This window comes from Ascaphus truei, chromosome 2 (assembly GCF_040206685.1).
Source record: "Ascaphus truei isolate aAscTru1 chromosome 2, aAscTru1.hap1, whole genome shotgun sequence".
NCBI classification, from domain to species: domain Eukaryota; kingdom Metazoa; phylum Chordata; class Amphibia; order Anura; family Ascaphidae; genus Ascaphus; species Ascaphus truei.
In genome coordinates, this window is record NC_134484.1 from 408,953,497 (window position 1) to 408,977,820 (window position 24,324).

Genomic DNA, 24,324 nt, shown 5'->3' on the forward strand with positions numbered 1-24,324 from the left:
TGGAGAGACTGGAAACGTGGGCAGGTAAATGGCAAATGAGGTTTAATACAGATAAATGTAAGGTTATGCATTTGGGATGCAAGAATAAAAAGGCTATTTACAAATTAAATGGAGATATATTGGGGGAATCCTTGATGGAGAAGGATTTAGGAGTGCTTGTAGACTGCAGGCTTAGCAATAGTGCCCAATGTCATGCAGTAGCTGCAAAGGCAAACAAGATCTTATCTTGCATCAAACGGGCAATGGATGGAAGGGAAGTAAACATAATTATGCCCCTTTACAAAGCACTAGTAAGACCACACCTTGAATATGGAGTACAATTTTGGGCACCAATCCTAAGAAAATACATAATGGAACTATAGAGAGTGCAGAGAAGAGCCACCAAATTAATAAAGGGGATGGACAATCTAACTTATGAGGAGAGGCTAGCTAAATTAGATTTATTTACATTAGAAAAGAGGTGTCTAGGAGGGGATATGATAACAATATACAAATATATTCGGGGACAGTACATGGAGCTTTCAAAAGAACTATTCATCCCACGGGCAGTACTAAGGACTCGGGGCATCCCTTTGGGTTGGAGGAAAGGAAATTTCACCAGCAACAAAGGAAAGGGTTCTTTAAAGTAAGGGCAGTTAAAATGTGGAATTCATTACCCATGGAGACTGTGATGGCAGATACAATAGATTTGTTCAAAAAAAGGTTGGACATCTTTTTACATGGGAAAGGTATACAGGGATATACCAAATAAGTATACATGGGAAGAATGTTGATCCAGGGATTAATCCGATTGCCAATTCCTGGAGTCAGGAAGGAATTAATTTTTCCCATTAATGGGTTTTTTTGTTTGCCTTCCTCTGGATCAATAAGTAAGTATAGATATAGGATAAAGTATCTGTTGTCTAAATTTAGCATAGGTTGAACTTGATGGACCTATGTCTTTTTTCAACCTCATCTACTATGTAACTAGTATCTGGAACTAGGGTTGGACGATAACAGAAAAATTCTAAAATAACGACATCAAGAAATTTATTGTGTGGGGTCTCTGGAGGATGAGGTTTAAGGGTCCCACACTGGGAGGAAGGGGTTAAGAGTCCCACAGGGAGGGTGAGTGAAGGGGTTAAGAGCTAGAGAAGAGGGGTTGTAACCTGTCATGCTGCATTCCTGCTCTCAGTCTCTCATACTGTCTCTGCCATCTTGTGCTGCTTCACACGGAGTTGCCAGACGCTCCTCCCAACTCATCCCCTGAAGTGAGAAGCAAGGCCGACTGGCCTGCCGAGAGGATGGAGTGAGAGCGAGCAGCTGAGTCTGAAGCTCCGATCTCTCACAGCGCATCAACTTCAAAGCTGCTCCTCTTTCTCCCCCCGCCCACCACTCCGGCAGCATGGTAATACCGTGATAATAACTAATCTCCCACAGCGGCCTTCCGTCGGATGTTATCACGGTATTACTATACCGGTAAATTGCGCAACTCTATCTAGAACACAGAAGCGTGCGCACAGAGTACCCACACCATACACGTGTTACAGTATTTTTAATGAAATAATATAGAGCATAAATTTAATCTTATGCAATCACAAGTGTAGAAGTTAAAAGGGCACATTAAAAGAGTTGGCCTCCATGATATATTTTGCCCGCATTAGTCCTCCGTGTACCTGTTAGACCTCTGTCCTGTTGTCCCGCGGCGTCCGGTGCCTACTTCTGGGTTCCGCCTATGGTAACATCACTTCTTGCGGACTCGTGGTGGACACCAGGCCTTGTTCAAAACTGTTTTATAAGCTACTGTGCTTCATCAGGGATAATGCAGCTGCCTGTATGTACAAGGCTCTATGGGGTTTATGTACCCTAGTAGTTAACTCCACTTGAGGGGGCGTGATATACATCTATATCTATAAAAATGAAAACATTGTTTGCTGAAACCATTGTATATTTGCTGTGCCTCTGGCCAATCTGATTGGTCCGTAGCCCCAAGATTCACCCCCCCCCCCCCCACCCACCCAAGATTCACAAGCCCCCCCCCCCCCCCCCCCAAAAAAAAACAATTATTAGGGATTCACATCCCGGGCAACGCCGGGTCTCTCAGCTAGTATATACTAAATGGATATATCAAAAGCTGTATGGAACTGGGAGCATATCAAATAAATACATACAAAATCATGTGTATAGTTGGCTTACTCTATATTTCAAACATAATATATGTTGTCACTGTATAAGGATGCATCAAGTTGAGAGTAATGCTTTTTCAAGGTGAACCATAATAATGCTGTTATACTTAGCCTACACCAACAGGTGTGTTATTGTCTGTATAATTTATCATATGGGTTTTGACAAGTGGGTTTTGAAATGTACTTTTTCTGATATTTGGTAAATAGTTACATTCTAGAAATACATATTAAAAGCTGGTCACACGTTTACGTATTGTGTGCAAAGTTGCAGTTTATTGAAAGCACTTCTAGCAGTAATGGTTTAAAACTTCTCAAAGCAATGTTAGATGATTCCTTGAAATATTTTATACTAAATGCTGTTAATTAGGCCTTTAAATTCAGCAATCTGGTTAAAGAAACGGGAGACATTATTTTGATGACTACTTTATTTTTTTTGTTTTACCATTAGGATTTGTCTTTAGTGACTCAGAATCTACAGCATTAGAGCAATTTGAAGGTGGTCCCTGTGCTGTGATTGCTCCGGTACAGGTATGTCGTGTTGCCAAAATCATATTTATTGTATCTCGGTTTTTTGAAGTGAAACTTCTTTAGTGGCACCTATTCTGATGGGGCAAAACTGGAGAGATGGGGATGAAATATGAAACGGAAGTGACGTCACGGCTCCCACTCCCTGCTTCCCCCACATGCCTGCTGGCGGGCGGCGGCGGCGATAGCCTGCTGTGACTGGCGCGGCCACCGTTCCCCACCCGCTGCCATGCCGCGCATGCGCAGTTGTGATGGCTAACCCCTCCCCTCAGCCCCGGCCGCTCCAGCACATGCGTGCCGCCATTCCCCCCAGGTGCATTGTTTCAGCGGCTCCCTGGGGGGCTGGAGGCCGCTGACCCGGTTGCCGGAGGAAGCCAACACCAATGGCTGCGGGGTCTGCGTGCTGCGCAACTACTTCTTCATAGCGGGGGGCAGAGAGGACCGGGCCCGGCTCTCCAACCGGGTCTCCTGCTACAACCCGCAGAGCGGCTCCCGGGACCCGGCCCGCTCTCTGTCCCAGCCGCGCTACCAGGTCATTAGTAGCCCTGTACGGGCACTTGTACGCTATCGGGGGCGAGTGAACGTCCGCCATTGCCACCCCCGCTCCCATACCGCGCATGCGCAGCAGTGAAGGCGGCAGAAGAGGCTGTTGGTTGTGCAAGGGAACGGAAAGTGGGGGGGTTTGAGTGTGCTGCGTCCCCCACAGCACCATCAGAGGGGGGGGGGAGGAAGAGCGCCCCAGGCGCATTACTGTGACCTTCTGTAACCCCCTCGTGGCCCCATACCTCCGCCCGGGAGCTGGCTGCAGCAGGACACGCAGCTCTACTGGGGGTACAGAATGGGGGCTGCTCCGCGGTCGTGTACCTCTGGGGGGGGGGGCAGGAGAGAGGGGGCAGGATACAGACAGAGAGACATACACACCACATAAACACTGACAGACATACACACACTGACTGACACACGCACACACACACTGACTGACACACATACACACACACACACTGACTGACACACATACACACACACACACACACACTGACTGACACACATACACACACACACTGACTGACTGACACACATACACACACACACACACTGACTGACACACATACACACACACACTGACTGACACACATACACACACTGACTGCCTCACACACATACACACACACATACACACACACACACACACGCTGACTGACACACACACACACACACACACACACACACTGACTGACACACATACGCGCGCACACACTGACTGACACATACACACACACACACACTGACTGACTGACACACATACACACACACTGACTGACACACATACACACACACACACACACTGACTGACACACACACTGACTGACACACATACACACACACACACACACTGACTGACACACATACACACACACACACTGACTGACACACATACACACACACACACACACTGACTGACACACACACATACACACACTGACTGACACACATACACACGCGTGCACACACTGACTGACACACATACACACACACACACACACACACTCACTGACTGACACACACACACACTGACTGACTGACACACACACACACACACACACACTGACTGACTGACACACGCGCGCACACACTGACTGACACACGCGCGCACACACTGACACACGCGCGCGCACAGACTGACGCGCGCACACACTCTGACGCACGCACACCCCCACTGCTTCCAATAAACATGACCCCGTCAATCAAATTTACTCACGCTCTAAGCAGTAATATTATTATTGTTACACACAAAGAAGTTTCACTTACTATGCGCGTGCACAGCACACACTTTTTTTTTTTAATCTAATATTTAGTTTAGCAATTTGCAATATATCCAATGTAGTAAGCATGTGATTCTCTAATCAAACCTATCCACAGCTGAATGTGGTAAATTGGTTGAAGTTATTTGTTAGGGAAGCAATTTGGAGTTCAAAAATAAATGTTACATGAACGTTGTCGCTGTCCACTTAGCTGGATTTATTTTAAAAAATGAGGTTCCCCTCAATATGACCTAATTTAAAAGTGACCATGTTATGCCATTTAATTTTTTTTCTTAACTATTTGTTTTGGTTTTTAATTTCAATGTTGTGGTGTTTTTTTTTTTTTTTTTTTAAAGGCTTTGGCTTTACAGTCATTTTGCGTAAACATGACTGTATCTTCCTCTTTGAACCAGGCAGCAAAGAGCTGTTTTCCTTGCAGACTACAAAAGCTCTTATAAAATATTGTCTTGCCTTTTAATCTTCTCCGATAAGGTTCTTTTGAGGTCTACTAATGTAAACATATTTTTTAGGAATAAAACACTCTGCTTAAAGCGAGCAGAGAAAAAACTATAGGTGAAAACAGACTTTCTACTGTATTGTAAATGAATCAATAAAAACAAACTTGCAGGGAGTAGGGAACTGCCCCTTTAAGACACGGCCTTAGTCTATATAAGCAGAAGAGGCTATTTGGGTTGTTGGCTGAAAATGGCCGAACGACCACATCAGTATAGATAGAGCAAGGCCCAAAGAATTGGGAATAACTTAATGCAATATTGCTTTATTTCCTCATTATTCTGACATTTTAGTTAATACCAACCAATATATTTTAAATATTAAATAATGGAGGAGTGGCTCAGTGAGTAAAGAACCTGGTTCAATTCCCAGTGTTGGCTCCTTGTTAGTTTTGGGTAAGTCACTTTATCTCCCTGTGCCTCAGGCACCAAAAACATAGATTGTAAGATCCACGGGGCAAGGACCTGTGTCTGCAAATGTCTCTGTAAAGCGCTACATAAAACTAGCAGCGCTATACAAGAACAAACTATTATTAAATGTAAGAAACCTAACTCCCCCCCCCCCCTTTTTTTTCCCCATCCTTGTGGATACAACAATAAACACTTTTTAAGTGTATTGACTTGTCTTGATCATATCATATAAACAGGTAAACGAATGGTTTCTTAGACCTCAAGTAGCCATATTAACCCACGATCTTCATATGATAGAAATTCAGGAACAGTTCATATGGAAGTATGAGCCTTGGGCAGGGCTATACAGTAGTAAGGATGAAGTTGAGGTGTATCCTGGTTGAGAAACACTGGTCTAGAGTTTGGATGTTTTAATTAGTCGTTTTTTTTAAATTATGCATGGATAATATTTCACCGTGTCTGAAGAAACACTTTTGATTTTTTTTTTTTATATATATACAGCTTAAAATAAAAGGGATGGACTAACACCGCACACACGTTATTTATCAAAATAGAAATGTAAGCATGAGCAAATCTAGTGCATGATGGATCAAAAAATGACATTGTATTCAAAAGTACCTGGCATCTAAATATTTTAATATTATTGTGCATACATCGCCACAAAATACAAATGAGTACATTTACAGACCTTCAATGCAGAATAAGACACCTATTGTAGAATTGTTTTGGGAATAAAAAGAATTGTCGAATATGGTGTGAGGCCTTTTTAATAAAAATAGAATCTAGCTTTGCCTTTCCTAGAGAGAACTGGCTGCAGAGACGTAGTTCTTGTTGCACCAATATATGAACATGTGGGCTCGTGGCTACATGTGTAAAAAAAAAAAAAAAAATACATTTGTAGTTTTTCCTATTTCCACTCATTATCTACAGGCATACCCCGGTTTAAGGACACTCACTTTAAGTACACTCGCGAGTAAGTACATCCGCTCAATAGGCAAACGGCAGCTCACGCATGCGCCTGTCAGCACGTCCTGAACAGCAATACCGGCTCCCTACCTGTACCGAAGCTGTGCGCAAGCGGCGAGACTATAGAGCCTGTTACAAATGTGTTATTTACATCACTTATGCACGTACAGTACCGGCAGCTTTTATTCGCACAAATGCCGGCGGCACTCCGGGATCTACTCCGGCTGGCGCCAGTCTAGACCGCGCGCCGCCGCGTTTCCTCCACACACCCCCCCCCTCCACTTCGGGCGCATTTTAGCCCCCCTTCTCGACCCTGAACCCGGCTCCTGCTCTGCCCCTCTGCTTCCCCGCACCCCCGCTTACCTCACTTTAAAATCCAGGGGTGTCGGGGAAGCCGGGCGCGCACGTGACTGTGACGTCACAGAGCGCCGCAACAAGCTGCGTCACCACGCTTTCCGCACGCATCCTGCCATGCGGGAAGTGTTAGAATAAAAGCTGCCGGTACTGTATATGACAATTGCCGTACAGTACAAGCATCGATAAGTGGGGAAAAGGTAGTGCTTCACTTTAAGTACATTTTCACTTTACATACATGCTCTGGACCCATTGCGTACGGTTATGCGGTGTATGCCTGTATATATCATTTTTACAAATCATGAACACGAAGGGGGTAATTCTACATCCACAGAAGCAGCAGTTCAGCCGTTTTTTGCTGAAAATCTCAATTGAAGTCAGTTGGGATGTTAAGGCACAAAACTGCTCAAATAGCCCTTTCAGTGGATATAGACTATGGCCCTAAATAATTCCACATAGGTTTCTGCTGGTTTCTTTAGGCATTGAGATAATCAAAATGTCTGTATTTACATATATCTCCTAATTACAAATCTTCTAATAGGCGTTTCTGCTAAAGAATCAATTGTTTAATTCTGAGAAGTCTGACTGGAGAAGTTGCCAAGGTAATGTGTTCATTTTATCGTTCTAGAAAATCGTGAGAATTCAGTATGAAAGCAATGCAGCATAACATTTAGCTTTTTGCAATGGCCCAAGTAAGTTAGAGGCAAATCCTTATAGGACCAAAGTGAATTTATGTTTTAAAGAGTTACATCTGGTTAAAAATGCAATCACCCAGATCTGGCACACAAGAATTTAGAAATAATTCTTCTTAACATTTGTAACTATGGTGAGCTGAGACTTTGGAGGGCTTTGATTTTTTCTTTTGGTTGCTCCTTTTTGTCTGATGTGACTATGCGCAGCCAGAGCCCCGGTCTTTCCCCCTTATCTGTATTGCCTCTCTGACAGACCGGGTTGGCTAACGCTTCCCTAATCAGAGGCCTCTAACAAATGCTTAATGTAATGAATGTCCCCCAAATCTTTGGTAGTAGCATGGTTAACGTTTAGGGAAACAAGTTGGACTCTTCATTTATTTACAAAAGGTTGTTTTCTGGCCAGCTACACAGGTTTGCACCTTTTTTACAGTAATATCTTGCTATGCATGTTTAGATAAGGGACCCATTAGGAAACCATTATACAGAGACTGAAGATCCACTCTGCTTACCAGTCTTCAAAAATAATTGTACTGTGGGCACTGTTCCTCCTTTCTTCCTTAACTCCATGAACCTACTGCTAGTATCACCTACCCTAGAGAGCCTGACAATCCTTACCAGCTGTTGCCCATACAAATACTATCAAGTCAGTTGTATCTTGTACAGTATGTTGATGTCTCCTCATTAACTGTAAGTCAAATCTCCATTCTGTTTATAGATGATGATCAGAAAGACCTCCTATGCCAAACGTTAAGTGACATTCTGGAAATGGCGAGCTTTAACAATTCTAGCTCGTACTGCTTGGCAGCTTGGTTCAAAGGGAAGATGGCTCCGAAAACTGACCAGGAGCTTCCTGCAGAATCAAGCAGACAACAAGAACAGCCTAGTAAGATGTACTTTTAAATGCAACTTTCATATGCTTCCTGAACAATGACGCTCTTATTTGAAATCAACATTTCTTGATGCTATCTTTTAACTTTTATTCTTTCACAAATCTCTTGAAGATGGATGGCAGGTTTATACAATCCAATTTTTTTTTTTGTCATAAAGTGTTGGACTTTCCACACTTGTTTTATAACCTAAATCTTCTTTGTAATTTATAAATAAAATAATTATACAGCATTATCACTTGTTCTAAATTGTCCATCCCAAATGATTGTCAACTGTTAAGTCACAGAGCGCTATGACCTCTTTCTTTAAATGGGGGGGGGGGGAGATAACAGAAGTTGAAGTAAAAACATTGGTTATGTATATGGTTCCTCACCAATTTCCTAAAACCTATATGCAAGCCGTGTATATTTTTTGAAATGTAAGGGACATTCTACTCCAATTAAAAGTGCTGCTTTCAATTATCAGTTCATGTAATAAGGAAAAATATTACATGTTTTTTTTGTTTTTTTAACCAACCAGCATTAATTTATCTCCTCAGTTTACCACATCTGCAAATTTGAGCAGTATTGGATTATTTTAACTTGAAAGTTAGCTAGAGGACTATAACAAAAGTACTTCTTAGTATGGAACAATGTATATTTGTAACAAGATCTGGTGACCTAAAATGTGAAAAAGAAAAATCATTTATTCTAACTATTGATCTGTTGGTAGCAGCTTAAAATATTTTTGGGGGAAAAAAAACTGTCTTGCAAAAAGTACTTGAGCACTCTTGGCTATACCAAACCTCAAGGTCTCCTAGTTTACTGATGTAGCCAACGTTATTGCAAGCTGTGGCGCACTCCTGCGGGTGGCATAGCGCAATAGTCCCGCCCCATTCTCTCACCATTCATTTAACACAATGGGTGCTTCTCCCGCTGATGCCTTGTGTATGTCCCGCTGCATTGTGCCGCGGGTTACGATAACATTGGCTACATCTGTATATTATATGTCCAGATCATAGTTTTCTTCTAACGTGTCCAATTAAGACTGGATCTGGGGTACAACATCATTCTCCTTCTGACACTTCACAATATGTTCAGCATAAAAGTCTTGGGGGATTTTTCTATGTGCCCTGGAGAAGCCCATCAGGCAGTCTTTGTCCGAAATGCCTCATTGACGTCAATGAGGAATTTTGTCTGAAAACTGCCTGATTGGCAACTTCAGCGTACATAGACTGAGCCATTTAAGGTGATAAGCAATATCATCATAATAATTATTATTTTTTTTTTTTTTTTTTTTTAGAAGGCCAATATTATTTTGAACATGTGATTCTACAACATGTTTAACTCTCATTAAACATGCGGCGATGCATTTAAAACTTGCTATTTTTAGTATATTAAACTTAATATTTTTTGTTACACACATTACAATTGGATATTAAAAAAATGAAACTCTGATATAAATGCTCAGGTCTCCATAAAGACAATGGTAACGCTTGTTAAAGATTATGTATATTTATAACAAAAGTCTCGGAAGCCCCTTTGCTACCAGAGATGTAACTATGTGTCAAATTGTTGATGCTAAATTCTGCACTTGGATACAATAGATATTAAGTGCAACAGAAATGCCTTATTACTGGGTAGACAACCTGCAGTGTATCCATCCATAAATACTTTGCCTTTTTTGGTACGAAATAACTGGAACTCGTTACCCACAAGTTTAAGGCATTTAACAGGGTGCACAAATAACAATTGTGATCTAATGGTAAACCATTCACTGCTAGTGTGAAGTGTGACTATATTTACCTGAGCTACTGTATGTGTGCATTCCGCAATACAAACAGGAAGTACGTCATAACATACAAATGAATATACAGGTTTACATATGTCATCCATTTCCATTCTTTAATTCGCTAAAGATTCCAAGCTGTTACCCCCTGGGAAAAGGAGATGGATAATTGAACTCTCCGATCTTAAGAGTTTAATTACCTGTCTGCTGAAAAATATCAAAGTGCTTTAAAGTCTGGGATACACAGCAGAAATGTCCCTTTTCACAAATGGAATATACAATGGTGAGCCAAGAATCTCCAATTCTTCCCCCTAAACTTCAGTAAAAGTGTGTCATTCTTAAAAATAAATCCCAAAATGACCTGCAAGACATCGGGCAGATTGATCTTGGTCCATCACAGCCTGATCTGGCGTAAAGTCATTGACCTGAATGTCCAAATCATATCCCACATCAAAACTTGGGGAATACCAGCGATTTTGTGTTCTAACAGAATATATATTATGTGGATATATGTACATGTATAGTATAAACATGCAATCCTCTCTCCCCATTAGGGAATTCTTACATTCTTCCATATTTGCTATAGAATAGGAACTTTGCACAGTTTTCTGTGTATGCTTTTGCTTTGTGACTTAACGTGTGGCAAACATTTTTTTATTTGTAGCATTGCTTGTATTTGAGGAACCTCAAATCATAAAATAGACCAAAATAACAATGGTCTAAATGAAAAAATACCATTGTGGCCTTTTACTTTAATATGCACTGATCAAATCCTACTATGGTTTAGAGCCATACAACTTCCAATACAAGCAATGTATTTGCCTTCATTGTAAAACGTGAAATATTCTGTTCAAGTGAGCTAAATTACTATAGCTTTTTGTATGTTTTTGTGTGTATTTTATTGCTGTGTGTAGTGCTGAAAAGTGTCTTTTATATGTAGCTGCCTTGGCTGCAGAGGAGCTTGGCTTTGAGCGATTTCATGCATTAATTCAGTAAGTAACATGTTGAAGCATTTAAAGTGGGGTGTGTTAAGTGGAATTATTCTAGTTTTACCTGTTATGTTTAGGTGCTGTTAATTTATTATGGTGCAATCCCACTTGCTGTCATGTGTGGGTTATTTTTTTGAAATTGTAAAAAAAAAAAAAAAAAGAAATTCAAACTACTGTATCTTTATTTTTTTTTGTCCTGGTTAGATTTTATGTAATCTAGATGTAGGATAGTTTGAAACTCAAGCATTATTTATTATTTTAAAAACTGCTTCCTACTTCTAATCTAAAGTATGGAGTATACAGTAGATCTTCAGCATCCTCTATGGTAGCCAATAACAGCTGGGCTATAACTCCTTCCAGCTGGGCTAAGACAAGTGTTCTGGCACAAGTACAAAGGAGGGATGGCCCCGATCCCTGTTCAGTTATTCTTGTCCTACCCAAGGACAAATTCTTCCTTTCTATCGAGGGATTTTTTTTTTAAATAACACTTTTGGAAAATGGCATTGTGGATTAGGCTTGTCTGTTTTCTCCCTAACTCGTCGCTCTTAAGCTGTTCTACTCCCAGCAACTCTAGCAGACAGACAGCGCCCCCTTATTGATGGCTTTGCATTGCTAGCTATTGTATCAGTGCCTTCCCAGCATCTAAATGGTCATTTCTGTTCTTAAACAATGTTTGCCCCCATCTGCTTCAGCGGACCATAAATCTGAGCAGCCGCTGCTGAAGTCTGCGGCTGCTAAGCCCAAGAAAGCAGCTGCAAAATGTAAATATTGTGCTACCTGCTATGTCCCGTTACCAGCCTCTCATCCTAAGAGGCGGTATATGGATTGTGTTGGGAAAACTATGAAAAGATGCGGTTTCTTTTAGTTATTTATTTATTTTTTTATAAATAACTTTGACTCGATGAAATCCTCTCTCATGCAATCTTTTGAGAAATTAGGATCCCAGACAAATATCAAACGTTCCAGATCTCAAGTCTCGGTGGATTTAGAAGATTAGTCTCTTGGACGTTTAGATCCAGACGGCCTTTCCTGCGCTGGAAGAGGGATCCCTCTCTGAATGCCCCAAGCTCTTCCTGGACTTCCACTTCTTCAAAGTGGATTCCATTGAAATATTGATTAAGATTATGTGCAAGAAACTGAAGACCCTAGGGGGGAGCTCAGTCTTGGATCAAGCATTTCTGGACGCCAGGAAGCCAGTGAGGTTCTACCCAGTTCACCGCCCCATTCAAGGCGCTATCCACTCGGAATGGAAATTGGCAGAAAGACGTGGCAATGTGTTGAGACTCTTTACTAAGATGTACCCATTCCAGAGGGAAGACTGCAAAGTGTGGAGTCATCCTCCTATGTGGACCATCCCTTTTAGAAGATAGTTCTTCTTTTAAAGAATTTATGTAGCGACGTATTGAGGGCGTCTTGCGGAAGCAACACACCACTCTGAGAACAACTTTGAAACTAGTGACTGCCATGACCAGTATATCCAGATTCTCACCATTCTGGATCTCCAATTTGGAATACCGAATTGAAACTGAAATCTCCAGACAGCAGTTGTTGCAGGATTTTTTTTTTTTTTTTTTTTTTAAACCTCATCCGGCTTACAGAGAGATTCTTGACGTATGCAGTAGGTGCCAGGGGGGTGATGTATCTGCTGCCCAATGTTTCAACCACATTTTCCAAACTTAAGTTAGTATCCATGCCTTATAGCGGCTCATCGTTTTGGAGAGGCTTTGGATCACATCCTTACCAGTCTCTCAAGAACCAATGGTCAATTCCTACCACAAGAAAAAAAGGTCTAGAACAGCGTTTGTGAGACTGCCAAAATGTAGTTTTCAGGAGACCAGAGGCTACTGACCAGGTGGCTCTTTCAATAGGGACTGGGAGGTGCAGTCCCAGCAACTCTTAAGGACCTGGCCCAGATCAAGCTTCAGCCGGTGCAGGCTTAAGAATGAAGATCCCTCATTTGTTCCTAAAGATTTGAGGGTCCCAGTTGAGGCATACGCCAGTTGGGGGCAGACTGACAATGTTTCTTGACCGTTATGTCCATACTACAGATGATTTCAGGGTCGTCCAGATCATAGAACGCAGTTATGCCCTAGAATAACTATCAAGTTCAGGCAGCCTCTTTGTGCAAGTCTCTTCGCGGGCAAGACTTCCTAAAGTGGTCAAATTAAGGCAGGCTATTAAAGTTCTCTAGCTCAACTATGCTATTCAACTGGTACCGCAAGACGGTCAAGGATGTTCATCAATACTGGGGGTTTTTTTGTTCCCAAATCAGGGGGATACCGAGCAGTATTAAACCTATGAGTGTGTGTGTGTGTGTGTATACACACACACCCCCCAGGACAAAACCGTGCAGGTAGTCCTTGTTTTTCGACGTTTCGCTTTCCGCCAGATGCATTTTCCGCCAGCGCATAATGCAGTAAGAAAAACCTCATTATCCGCCGCGGTTTTTGCGCAACAGACCGAAACCGCCGCCGGTTACCATGGATCCCGCTTTCCGATTGTCCCGCATCCGACAGAGGTTTGCGGGACGCGTTGTCTGAAAAGCAAGGACTACCTGTACAAATAAATATATATTACGCAGCAGCTAATAAGGATTGAGGAAGCTGCCCAGCACCCTAGCAGCAGCCCAGCTCCCTCCCTTTTCATGATCGCAGATCCATTTTATAGGCAGTCACAACTCGACCCATTTTACCCTATGAGATTTTCTAATGAGCTACCGTCGGCTAAGAAGTTTCACTTCAAAAAATTCCTCAGGAGAGAGCTGATTTCAAGACGACACTATCGTGCACTCAAGCCTATAATATATTGGGTACAAAAATGTGATGCTGAAAAACGATGAGCGGTGTATGCAGAGTCAATGAGATGATGCCAGAAAATTCTGCATGAATATCCTGGTATCACAAATTTGTATAATGCACAAATAATCTGATCCTGGGTTAGTTCTACATAGAATATAATTCACTCATCCCGAGTTTGAGTGACATGTACTAATATAAAAGATGAAGTTTTATTGGCACAATTAGGAAATCAACATAGAACTATTGAAGTGCTCATGGTACCGTGAAACAGGGAAAATAATAAAATAATTTTTTGTTGATCGTGTGCAAGAAGTCCTAGTGTACCAGATAAATGTTTTGCCAAATGTGCAATATAAAGGACTGTCCCATACATGATCAAAGATAATACAGTAAATACTCCAATTGTGCCAAACTGATGGTGTAATGGAACCCAATAGTATTGTAAATCACAAAGCAGAAGACATGGGTGCATAGTACATGTGTAGGACAGTGAAAGCTAACGGAGAGCCAGCATCTACATTGATGAATTTCTGAGACCCTTTGTCACTACACTGCCCTCATACCTACAGGACACCAAAGATGTCCTTCGGAAACTGGAAGGGGTCACAGTGGATGACCTAACTCTACTTGTAGGATTAGACGTAGAGGCCCTCTATAAAAGTATAATGTTCCAAAAGTACGGATCATCTAACCCACAATGGATTTGTGATGTAACTCCTTGGATTTTGTCCTCACTAAGAATTACTTCGTTTTTATCTATCACTAGGTCCAGGGTACCGCAATGCCCCTACTTATGCTATTTTATATTTGGGCTGATGGGAGGTGACCTATCCATTAAAACACTCTCCGTCAAGACAGTGTTTCTCACAACAATGACTACAGCATGCAGAGTGGGAGAATTGTAAGGAACAGTGTTCACCAAATGCCTCAGGATACAATTCTCATGTGAACAGTTCCTCACATCCATCCTAAGGTGGTATCAGAGCTTGCTGTGAATCGGGATATTGTGGTCCCTTTTCCCTTCACCCTTCTAACGAAAAGGAGGAAAACCAGGGCTTTGGCAACTTCTTGGGCAGAGAAAGCACCGGCCTCTGCACCAAGACATCTGTGAGGCAACAACATGGTCCTCACTGCATGCCTTCCATAAGCATTATAGGTTAGAACTCCAGGCCTCGGCTGATGCCTGGGAGGAAGGATGTACCCATCCAATCTATTTAACTGATTTGGAACAATCAGCTGTTACTGGCTGCCACACAGGATACTGAAGAAAATAGGAAGTTTACCTGGCGATATTTTGGTTTCTTAAGGACCTCTATGGCAGCCTACTTCCCTTCTTTGTTTCTTTTTGCTTATCTATTTTGGTTCATTTGTATGTCTTTTTTGGAGCATAGATAACTGACCAGAGAACAGAACACACCTCCTTTTTTATGCCTGTGTCAGAACTCTTGTCCTACCTCTGCTATAAGGATGATTTTTATCCCAGCTGCTATTGTCTGCCTTAGAGGATGTGAACAATTTGCTGAAATTGTCATCCTTTAGTTAAAAATATAGCTGGGGAAATTGTTCGCTGAACTTTGCAGAAAAAAACATCCCATTTTCAAGTTCCTTTTGAATTACAGTATTTTCAAATTTCTTTGAAAATTAAAAAAAAAAAATGAACTGGAGATGCAAATTCACATATTCAACCATCTATAATGACAAACTAATTTATAAAAGCAAAACTGTAAATCCTGTGTTCTTTGCTGGGGACATTTGCACTATTAGATTTTGGAAATATAAAACTAAAATCTTGTGTAAGAATTATAGAGTAAGGGGAAACATGGCAAAATGCATTCCCATTGCTAAGTTGGATTGCACCTTTAATACATATCTGTCACGGTATAACATGTGGTATATAAGTATAATATAGGATGAAAGCACCATGACACCAATAAGAAATCTTTTTATTTTTAACCTTCAGAAAGATCGATTTATTTATTTTTCTCTCCCCCTTTGTGTTCAAGACCAAAGCAGTTCCCTCCTTTTTATTGTATGACTAGCTGATATACCCAGTGTTGCCTGGGATTTAATTTTTCCGCTCTCCTCCCCCATTCACAGCACCATTCCCCCCCCCCCCGTTAAGCTCCGTTTCCCCCCCCTACACATCACTCTCCCCCCCTGCACCTCACATCACTCTCCACCCCCTGCACCTCACATCACTCTCCACCCCCTGCACCTCACATCACTCTCCACCCCCTGCACCTCACATCACTCTCCACCCCCTGCACCTCACATCACACTCCCCACTGTACCTGACATCACGCCCCCCCCTGCACCTCACATCACTGCCCCCCTGCACCCCATATCACACTCCCCCCCTCTGCACCCCACATCAATGTCCCCCCCTTGCAGCCCTCATGACTCTTCCCCCCCCCCCCCTGCACCTCACATCACTCTCCCCTCCTGCATTTCCCCCCCCCCTCTCTCTCCCCGGCTGAGGGGAGATAGTATGGGGCCCGCGGGGGTGGTGAGGAGGAGAAGTGGAGGTGACTTGTTGGGCCCCCCCCTATTGCTGCTGATCGTTCTCCCCCCCTGTCCCCGGCGCTCCCGGTCCCCGCCGAGTGTGGCTAGCTGCGAGGTGAGGAGGAGAAGCGCCGGGGGAGCTTACCTACAGTGAGGAGGAAAAGCGGCCGAGTGAGGAGTATCGAAGATTGCCTGTGAGCCCCTGTGTGTGATGTCACCCCGGCCAGCAAACCCCGCCCCTCAGCCAATGGGAGAGCTTGCCAGCGAGAGGGGCCAACCAATCACAAAACGCGCACAAACCCACAGACAAACATTATATATATATATATATATATATACACACACACACACACACACACACACACACACACACACACACACACACACACACACACACACAAATATATATATAATTTTTTTTTATTTTTTTTTTGAGGGGATTACTGCTGTATCTATTGTCTGTCCAAATATTTTAGCAACAAAGTCTACATAGGTTTTTTTTAAAACACCCTGTTACTGAAGCGGCTTTGTTGGATACAAATATGGGAGCTTGATTTAAAAAATAAATTGTTCGCTATAAACTCCATAAAGTGAATGTGGCTTCTGCTGTTAGTGTGACTTGTGAAAGTCTTGTAGTGAGCTAGCTTTTGTGAAAAAAATTCTAGTTGGCAGTTTGTTCCAGCGCAAAACTTTTGCGCTTCAAGTTCTCTATTATAAATGTTAACTTTATCTTGACCCCTGTTTTTGCCCAAGTAACACGCTCAATTCCTTACTTGGTTTTTCCTTTTTATTGTAGAACTATACACATACATGTAGTATACACATATATAGACACACATACATACCCCGCTCATGGCGTCTCCTACGCAGACCTGCAGTCCTCCCTTCTGCACCCCTCGTTCTGTGCATTCGCACACATGGTGGCCACCTTATCAGTATCAGCGGAACGCCAAGAAGCGGAGCCCTACTCTGTGTTTGTGTGTGTGTGTGTGTGTGTGTGTGTATCTATCTATACATATACACACATTACACATACACACACAATTTAATTTCAAAGTACTATATGTAAAGCCTGATATACAAATGGTTTCGGGCTTATGTTTTAAAGATTGGTGCTTTCATTTTATAATGTGTGAAGGGCCTGAGACTCCATCTAATGGGCCATAATGATTCAGCAAGCATACTCCAAATTAGACCTTAAACGTGACTCCTGTGGCCCATATCTGGCCTTGAGGACCTTGAAGTGGCCCTCAGGCTCACCTTGAGCTAAGCAGCAAAGGGCAATGTGTCATATAACGCACTATAAAGCTGCAGTAAGTTGCTAAAAAAATAATAATATAGTAAACCTGTTATGAATGCTTTCAAAATGTTTGCAGTAAGGTAGTTTTTTCAGTCTTTTTAGACCTATATGAAAGTACATCTAATCCGGCCCTTGTGAAAATTACTTGAAGAGCATTGCCCTAAATTGATGGTGTTTTTATTTTGCCTTATTCAATATCGCACTTGGTGCATGTGGTCCTCCAGTTGGAGTTGGAACTTGAATGGCAGGTTCTGGATTAACTAAAGCATGTTCTCTCTCTTGTGGTGCAATTCTGGGGCTGTTTAAATACTACTGACCATAATCGCTTTGTGGTGTCTTGCCATTGTGCACTTTTATGGTCCTGTAGCACCTTGAGGTTTCTTAGTGAGGGCCCTATATGCCATTATAAAATTATTACCATACTTTCCTCCATTTTACCAACATTCAGTCCGTGGGATTATTTAACTGGTAACTGGCATCCTAACTGACCTGTCCATTGCCTAGGTAATGATAATACAACAGTCCTTTAGTAGTTCTTTACTCCTGTAGTGACAGCAGGGCTATTGAGTATTGCTATGAACCCTCTGAAATCCTGATCCAGTTATATCCCAGGTATGTTTAACTAAAGGAAGACCATACAACAGTCAGTATCTGAGACCTGGTTGTATTGAATTCGGTGTCCGTGGTATAGATGCAGTTTCCAATAGTAATTGGCACTAGGACTACTTGTTCTAGTGAGAAATGAACACAGTTTTATGCACCAGTAGGGGTGATGCATTAACCACATCTGTAGATACTTGTATAATGTAAATTAACCTAGTCAATGATCACTTTCCATATCCAAGTTTTAATTCTGAAATGTATTTTCTTCTGAAACAAACCATTGTGAAATGTTGGGGACGATGAAGAAAGAATGTGTAGACATGACCGACATTTAAATTGTACCAAAACTTCTAAAAATATATTTAAAATGTGGTTCTAATAATAATCTGAGGCAGAGGTAGGTGAGATGGGTTATAAATATCACTTAAACTCTTCGCTCTGGCAGAATGGGACGTTTGGGTGCGGCCGTTCTACCGTGACCAATTCCAAGCCAGCGTTTAGCTACAGAGTGACTCTCTGCTGCACCCGATCTACCGCTGAACACTCCTCTGTCAGCTGCTTCTTCAAGAAGATTATTTTTGGGGTATAGGGTTAACTTTAGGGATATTAGTGGTACGGGGCTAAGGTTTTAGGGTAGGGGTAGCGTTGGTATTAGGGGTTTTAGGGTAAGGGCCAAGGTTAGGGTCTTGGCGGCAAAGCGGCCGGCAGAGACAGGTCCTGGAGGCAAGATGAGTAGCGGCTTAACAGCCGTGATTAAATGTCCTAGATCCTTATGTATAATGAACCATATCAAATTTGCCCCAGTGTACATCTTAAAATGAACATTTATTAAAGGGAATAGGGATAAAGATACGCTTCATTCAAGTTATAAAAAATGTGTACTTTTATATTTATTTCTATTTTATTCCCATAGAAAAAGAACTTTCAGAAGTTTTAGTGAGCTTAAGGGTGCCATTTGGGATGAGTATTCTATGTGGAACAACAAATTTGGTGTACTGCTTTTCCTGTACTCTGTCATTCTTACTCAGGTTTGTTTTACGTTTCTTATTTCCTGTAATGTTCATAGTGTGTCTGAATTATGTATAAAAACCTCTTAAAACATCATCTAAATTCCTATATAAATCCATGTAAGATCATACTTGACTGCTAATTCTACGACCTCAGTCTGATGAATACATTATGGTTTTGTATTCCCATATGCTGGTGTCTTAATCTGTTACAGCAAATTTACTATTACAATTTTTAAGAGCTGAAGAAACCTTTACATATATCTGTACCAAATATTGGTTTGGAGTCATTTGGCTGGTATATAAGATGACAGGAGCAGAAATAGTGAGAGAAAAAAACGGAGCACCATCCAATGAAATAAGGATCCAGAGGGGGCTACCTCATTAAAAAAGACTTTATTAGGACATGCAATAAAATAATGGGCACCAATCTCCAGGCTATTTTGTATGGTATTGGATTTATATATTTATATGAAAGGGGTTTTTTTGTACTCAGAAGAAAACAAAACTGTATTTACATATGGGACAATTGTTTGTTGAGCACCGGATTTCTTTCATCTAATTCCTGGTACAGTATATAAGAGGAACAAACCATTTTCTGCCAAAGGGGACTGGAACACTGGCAGCGAAAGGGTTCAGCTAAAAACCTAGCATAATGTGTGCACAGCTAACGTAGAGTTGTTTGACTAGGGGATAAGTTAAGATAATAATTTGGCAAAATATATAAAACCTATTAAAACAGCAAATCTCTCTCAGGTTACAGTGTAGAGCATTATAATATGTTACTACGTTTAGATTTTGGAGGAATTGCTTCTTTTAGTCAGTGGTTCAGCTTTGCTGTTACAAGATCTTGCATGTTTATTTTGTCATTATTGTACTGGTACCTCTACCAATCCAAGGATTTGGGCTTGAGAGCCCTTTATAACATGCGCATTGTACAGTACTTTTATATTTGATATGCAAGGTGTTTTGGTGATGCACCTACATTAAACACCATTATCTTTTAAAAAAATAAATGCCCCCCTCCCCCATTAGGTGGGAAGTAGGGGTAGTCGCCGGAGCTGAACCACATTAATCTCTACTCCAGGGGTCCCCTGCTCCCCAAGATTCTTAGATCATAAGGTGGTATTGGCTCTTGAAGTTTCATAGTGAATCAAGATATTGCATTATGCTATGTTCATTTAAATAAAGCTGTGTACAAACTTTAGCAGGCAGTATTTGTTTGAGAAGTATTTTGTTGGATTTCAAATTGGCAATTTGTATAATACTGTAGTTCAATGACATTTCATTATTACAAGTGTTTTTTTTTTTTTTTTCCATAGGGAATTGAAAACATCAAAAATGAAATTGAGGATGTAGAAGAGCCTTTAATAGACCCTGTTTACGGCCATGGCAGGTAAGCCTGTGCCTGAGAGAAGGGTTCAGCATCTCTGCTAATGATTCAGTTACCAAAAGCTAAGTCTGGGAATCCCCACACCACAATAATTTGTCATCAAGTCCCATTTATGTTCTCTGCAGAACTGAATTAGACTGAATGAAGTCATTGTTTCGTAAACTTTAACGTTGTGGTAGTACACAGAACATCCATAACATTGAGTAGAATCTACTCTATTGGTACCTGCACTTGTTGCTGTTTTTCAATGGATTTGGTTCTATCTAGTGTATTGACATTAGCACTATACGGAACTTTCTTTAACCTTCTCTGTATAAGCAGGCTGATGGCTAAATACTGTATATTGTTTTTAGAGTTTGCTAATTCATATGCTGTGGAGCGCAAACAGTTGAGCACTCTAATTTGATTCCAATTCTGATTTCTGAGATGTTAGCGATTTATAAAGATATTAATGCCATTTTGTTAAACACGTCTGTGGTCCAGATTCACTAAAGGGTGCTTAATTTGAGCATGCATGAATTCCCATTCAAATGAATGGGAATTGAAGTAGCAATTCCCATTAAACTCCTAATATGGTCCCACTTGCCCCATGAGCATGTCATAGTAGAAAAAATAAAATAAGACTACTGTTCTCCAGGGAGATCTCCATTTTGACTTCTCAAAACTTGACTTAATATTTGAAACTTCATGTTTTACTCATGCTAAAAATATGGGCACCCTTTGTTGAATATGGGCGTATGTTGTTGAGGTGTTCTGAGTTGCAGATCTCTGCATCAGTGAAGGGATTGCTGACCTTACTCCTAGATGATAAAAGCCAAAGGAAATATCTGTGCTTTTTATTTTTTCCTTAGCCAAAGTCTAATCAATCTCCTGCTGACTGGACATGCTGTTTCTAATGTGTGGGATGGAGACCGGGAATGCTCAGGCATGAGTAAGTACTTTTTTTTCCCCCTGTTTTTTTTTTCTGTTTACTTTGTAACTTTCTTATATAGGTTTGCAAAGATATTGTGGACTGCGCACCATTTCTAATTGCTTTTAATTGGGATTAACATTTCTTTTTTAAAGCAATGTAATGTGATATTGCAATGAGTTGGTTTTAGTCTTCCTTGCTCTCAACTTTGTTTATATTGATAAAACGCTGTTCTAGTTCTTCTCCGGGAATCATAGTACTTGCATAGGCCTGATTTTTACTTGTATTTCTTTTCCTCCCCAAGTACCAATGCAGATGATAGAATCATGTTATTTTGTCTCTGCATATTTATACGTAACTATGTTTATGTAATTTTTCCTAGTGCGTGTACATATTGTAATATCTATTGATACCAAGACTATAAAATGCAAGTCAACCAAAATGATTCCAAAACATGAGAAATGCTGCAAAAGGCAGGTTGAGCAATAGCAAAACACATTTACATGATAATGATTACTAAGAAATGATGTGTTACAATAAAGATCTGTCGAGTAGGAAAAATTAAGTATTTTTAACGTTATAAATAATTTGATTGGTTAATTTTAACATGTATTGCTGGAGTAGCTCACGGGTTGGTACTGGAACTGGAAGAGACTTGAAACTTGGGCAGGTAAATGGCAGATGAGGTTTAATACAGATAAATGTAAGGTTATGCATTTGGGAAACAAGAATAAACTGTCGATTTACACATTATATTGGGGGAATCCTTGATGGAGAAGGATTTGGGAGTGCTTGTAGACAGCAGGCTTAGCAATAGTGCCCAAAGTCATGCAGTAGCTGCAAAGACAAATCAGATCTTATCTTGCATTAAACGGGAATGGATGGAAGGGAAGAAAACATAATTATGCCCCTTTTTTTATAAAGCATTAGTAAGACCACACCTTGTATATGGAGTACAATTTTGGGCACCACCCTATAATAAAGACATGGAACTAAAAAAAAAATGCAGAGAAGAGCCAACAAATTAATAAAAGGGACGATGATAAATCTCACATGAGCAGAGGCTTATTAATTTTAGATTTGTTTACTTTGGAAAAGAGGCATCTAAGAGGGGATATGATAACTATATACAAATACTGTATGTTCGGGAGACGAGACAAGGAGCTTTCAAAAGATTTCAAAATAACTATTCATCACAAGGACCGTACATACCTTAAGGTCAAAGGAAAGGAGATTTTACCAGCAACAAAGGAAAGGGTTCTTTACAGTAAGTGAACAAGGCAAAAGAATAAAAGGTGTGGGTGCGCCAAATAAAAGCAACTTTGAATACTGGCTAGCTCTTATAAAAATAATTATAAATAATGCAAATAAATATAAAATATATAATGTGACATGAACCAATCCAGAGCATGTAGGGTCTGGCACCATAAAACTAAAGAAAATGTGTTAAAAAAACAAAACCCAAATGATAATGCAGTTTCCTAAACAAGGAACCCCAGTCCTTGGTATAAGTAGTAATGAAAGAAAAAAATTGTGGAAGCGCTGTCAAAAGAGTACCGGTAAGAAAACACCTTTATAATATATTGTGTCAATATAATCACAATCAATAACAACAATTGTCAAAGTAAAATCAAAAGATAATCATAAAAAACCAATGGAAATAGGTGCATTACTGAGAGGCGATCAAAGCAAGTTCATGCTAATTGAATGTCAGAGTGGTAACACCAAGAAAACTCCTGGCTTAAGATCAAAGTCTTGTGACCAGAGAAGTGTCCCCAGATGGATACGTAAAGCGTAAGGGGATATGATGTTGAGGGGTGCCCGTGGGTTGAGCCAATGCTCAGTGTGCTCACCCAACCTCCGCTGATGGCTCGTGGGGGCCTGATGGTTCTCCCAAATCAACACCTCCGGTCACGATGGTAAAAACTGACTCTGCACAGCCCGCCGGGTTTCCGGGTGTGCCGTCACTTCCGGATGTGACGCGCTGACCCTTCCCGGCTGTCTCAGGGCTGTGCGATCCTCCTCCGCAGTAGTGGTATCAGATTAGCAGGCAAACAAGCCGATGACAAGTGCCGCCCTCACAGACGCACGTTACAGTGCTGGTAATTCCAATCCACTATACCATATGAGAGCGCAGACCCTTGGCTCCTCCTACGCGTTTCACCAATGAATGGCTTCGTCAGGGATACCATAGTACTAGTTCAATTAGAATATGTACTCTTACTAATTACAAAAAATTAATTGGATCATCAGCAATCTCAGATAAATAAATCAATAGATCCAGGTAGTTAAATGAACTAATACGCATGGTATATTGACTGGTTCATGTCACAAAAGTAATACATATCACTTTACAATGTATTAAAAAAAAAAAAATTGGACTTTAACAAATTAAAATACTTATAACATTAAAAACATTACAAACAAAGATTGAATTACTAAAAAATGCTTTCTTTAATTTAGGGAAAGGATAGATAGTACAATCAATTAAAAAAGGTCCACATGTTATCTATTGAAAAGCTAAAAGGTCAAGATCCTCATTTAGCCCTACTGGACTGAGTGTTTGTAATTTAAAAATCCAGTAGGTCTCCTGTTTTCTAAGTCTTAAAAGTCTATCACCTCTCATATTTGTTTTAGTAATGTGTTCAATTCCCACAATAGAAAGTCCTTCAATGCTCCTATTGTGGGTTGTAAGAAAATGTCTTGAGACCCCATGGCCAAGAAAACCTTTTAGGATATT

At 40.9% G+C, this 24,324-nt stretch overlaps 1 protein-coding gene across 5 annotated transcripts in view; it reads left to right on the forward strand.

The window, feature by feature from the left end:
• Positions 1–24,324, forward strand: part of MINDY3 (MINDY lysine 48 deubiquitinase 3) — a 129,758-nt gene that overhangs the window by 3,244 nt on the left and 102,190 nt on the right. For 4 of the 5 annotated variants that reach the window (XM_075587415.1, XM_075587416.1, XM_075587417.1 and 1 more), the window contains 7 exons: positions 2,614–2,693; positions 7,277–7,337; positions 8,143–8,310; positions 11,023–11,074; positions 19,188–19,302; positions 20,604–20,677; positions 21,526–21,605. In XM_075587415.1, the coding sequence (XP_075443530.1) occupies positions 2,614–2,693; positions 7,277–7,337; positions 8,143–8,310; positions 11,023–11,074; positions 19,188–19,302; positions 20,604–20,677; positions 21,526–21,605 (630 nt within the window). Of the gene's footprint in view, positions 1–2,613; positions 2,694–7,276; positions 7,338–8,142; positions 8,311–11,022; positions 11,075–19,187; positions 19,303–20,603; positions 20,678–21,525; positions 21,606–24,324 lie in introns of those variants that run through there. The other variant, XM_075587419.1, reaches the window with a different exon arrangement.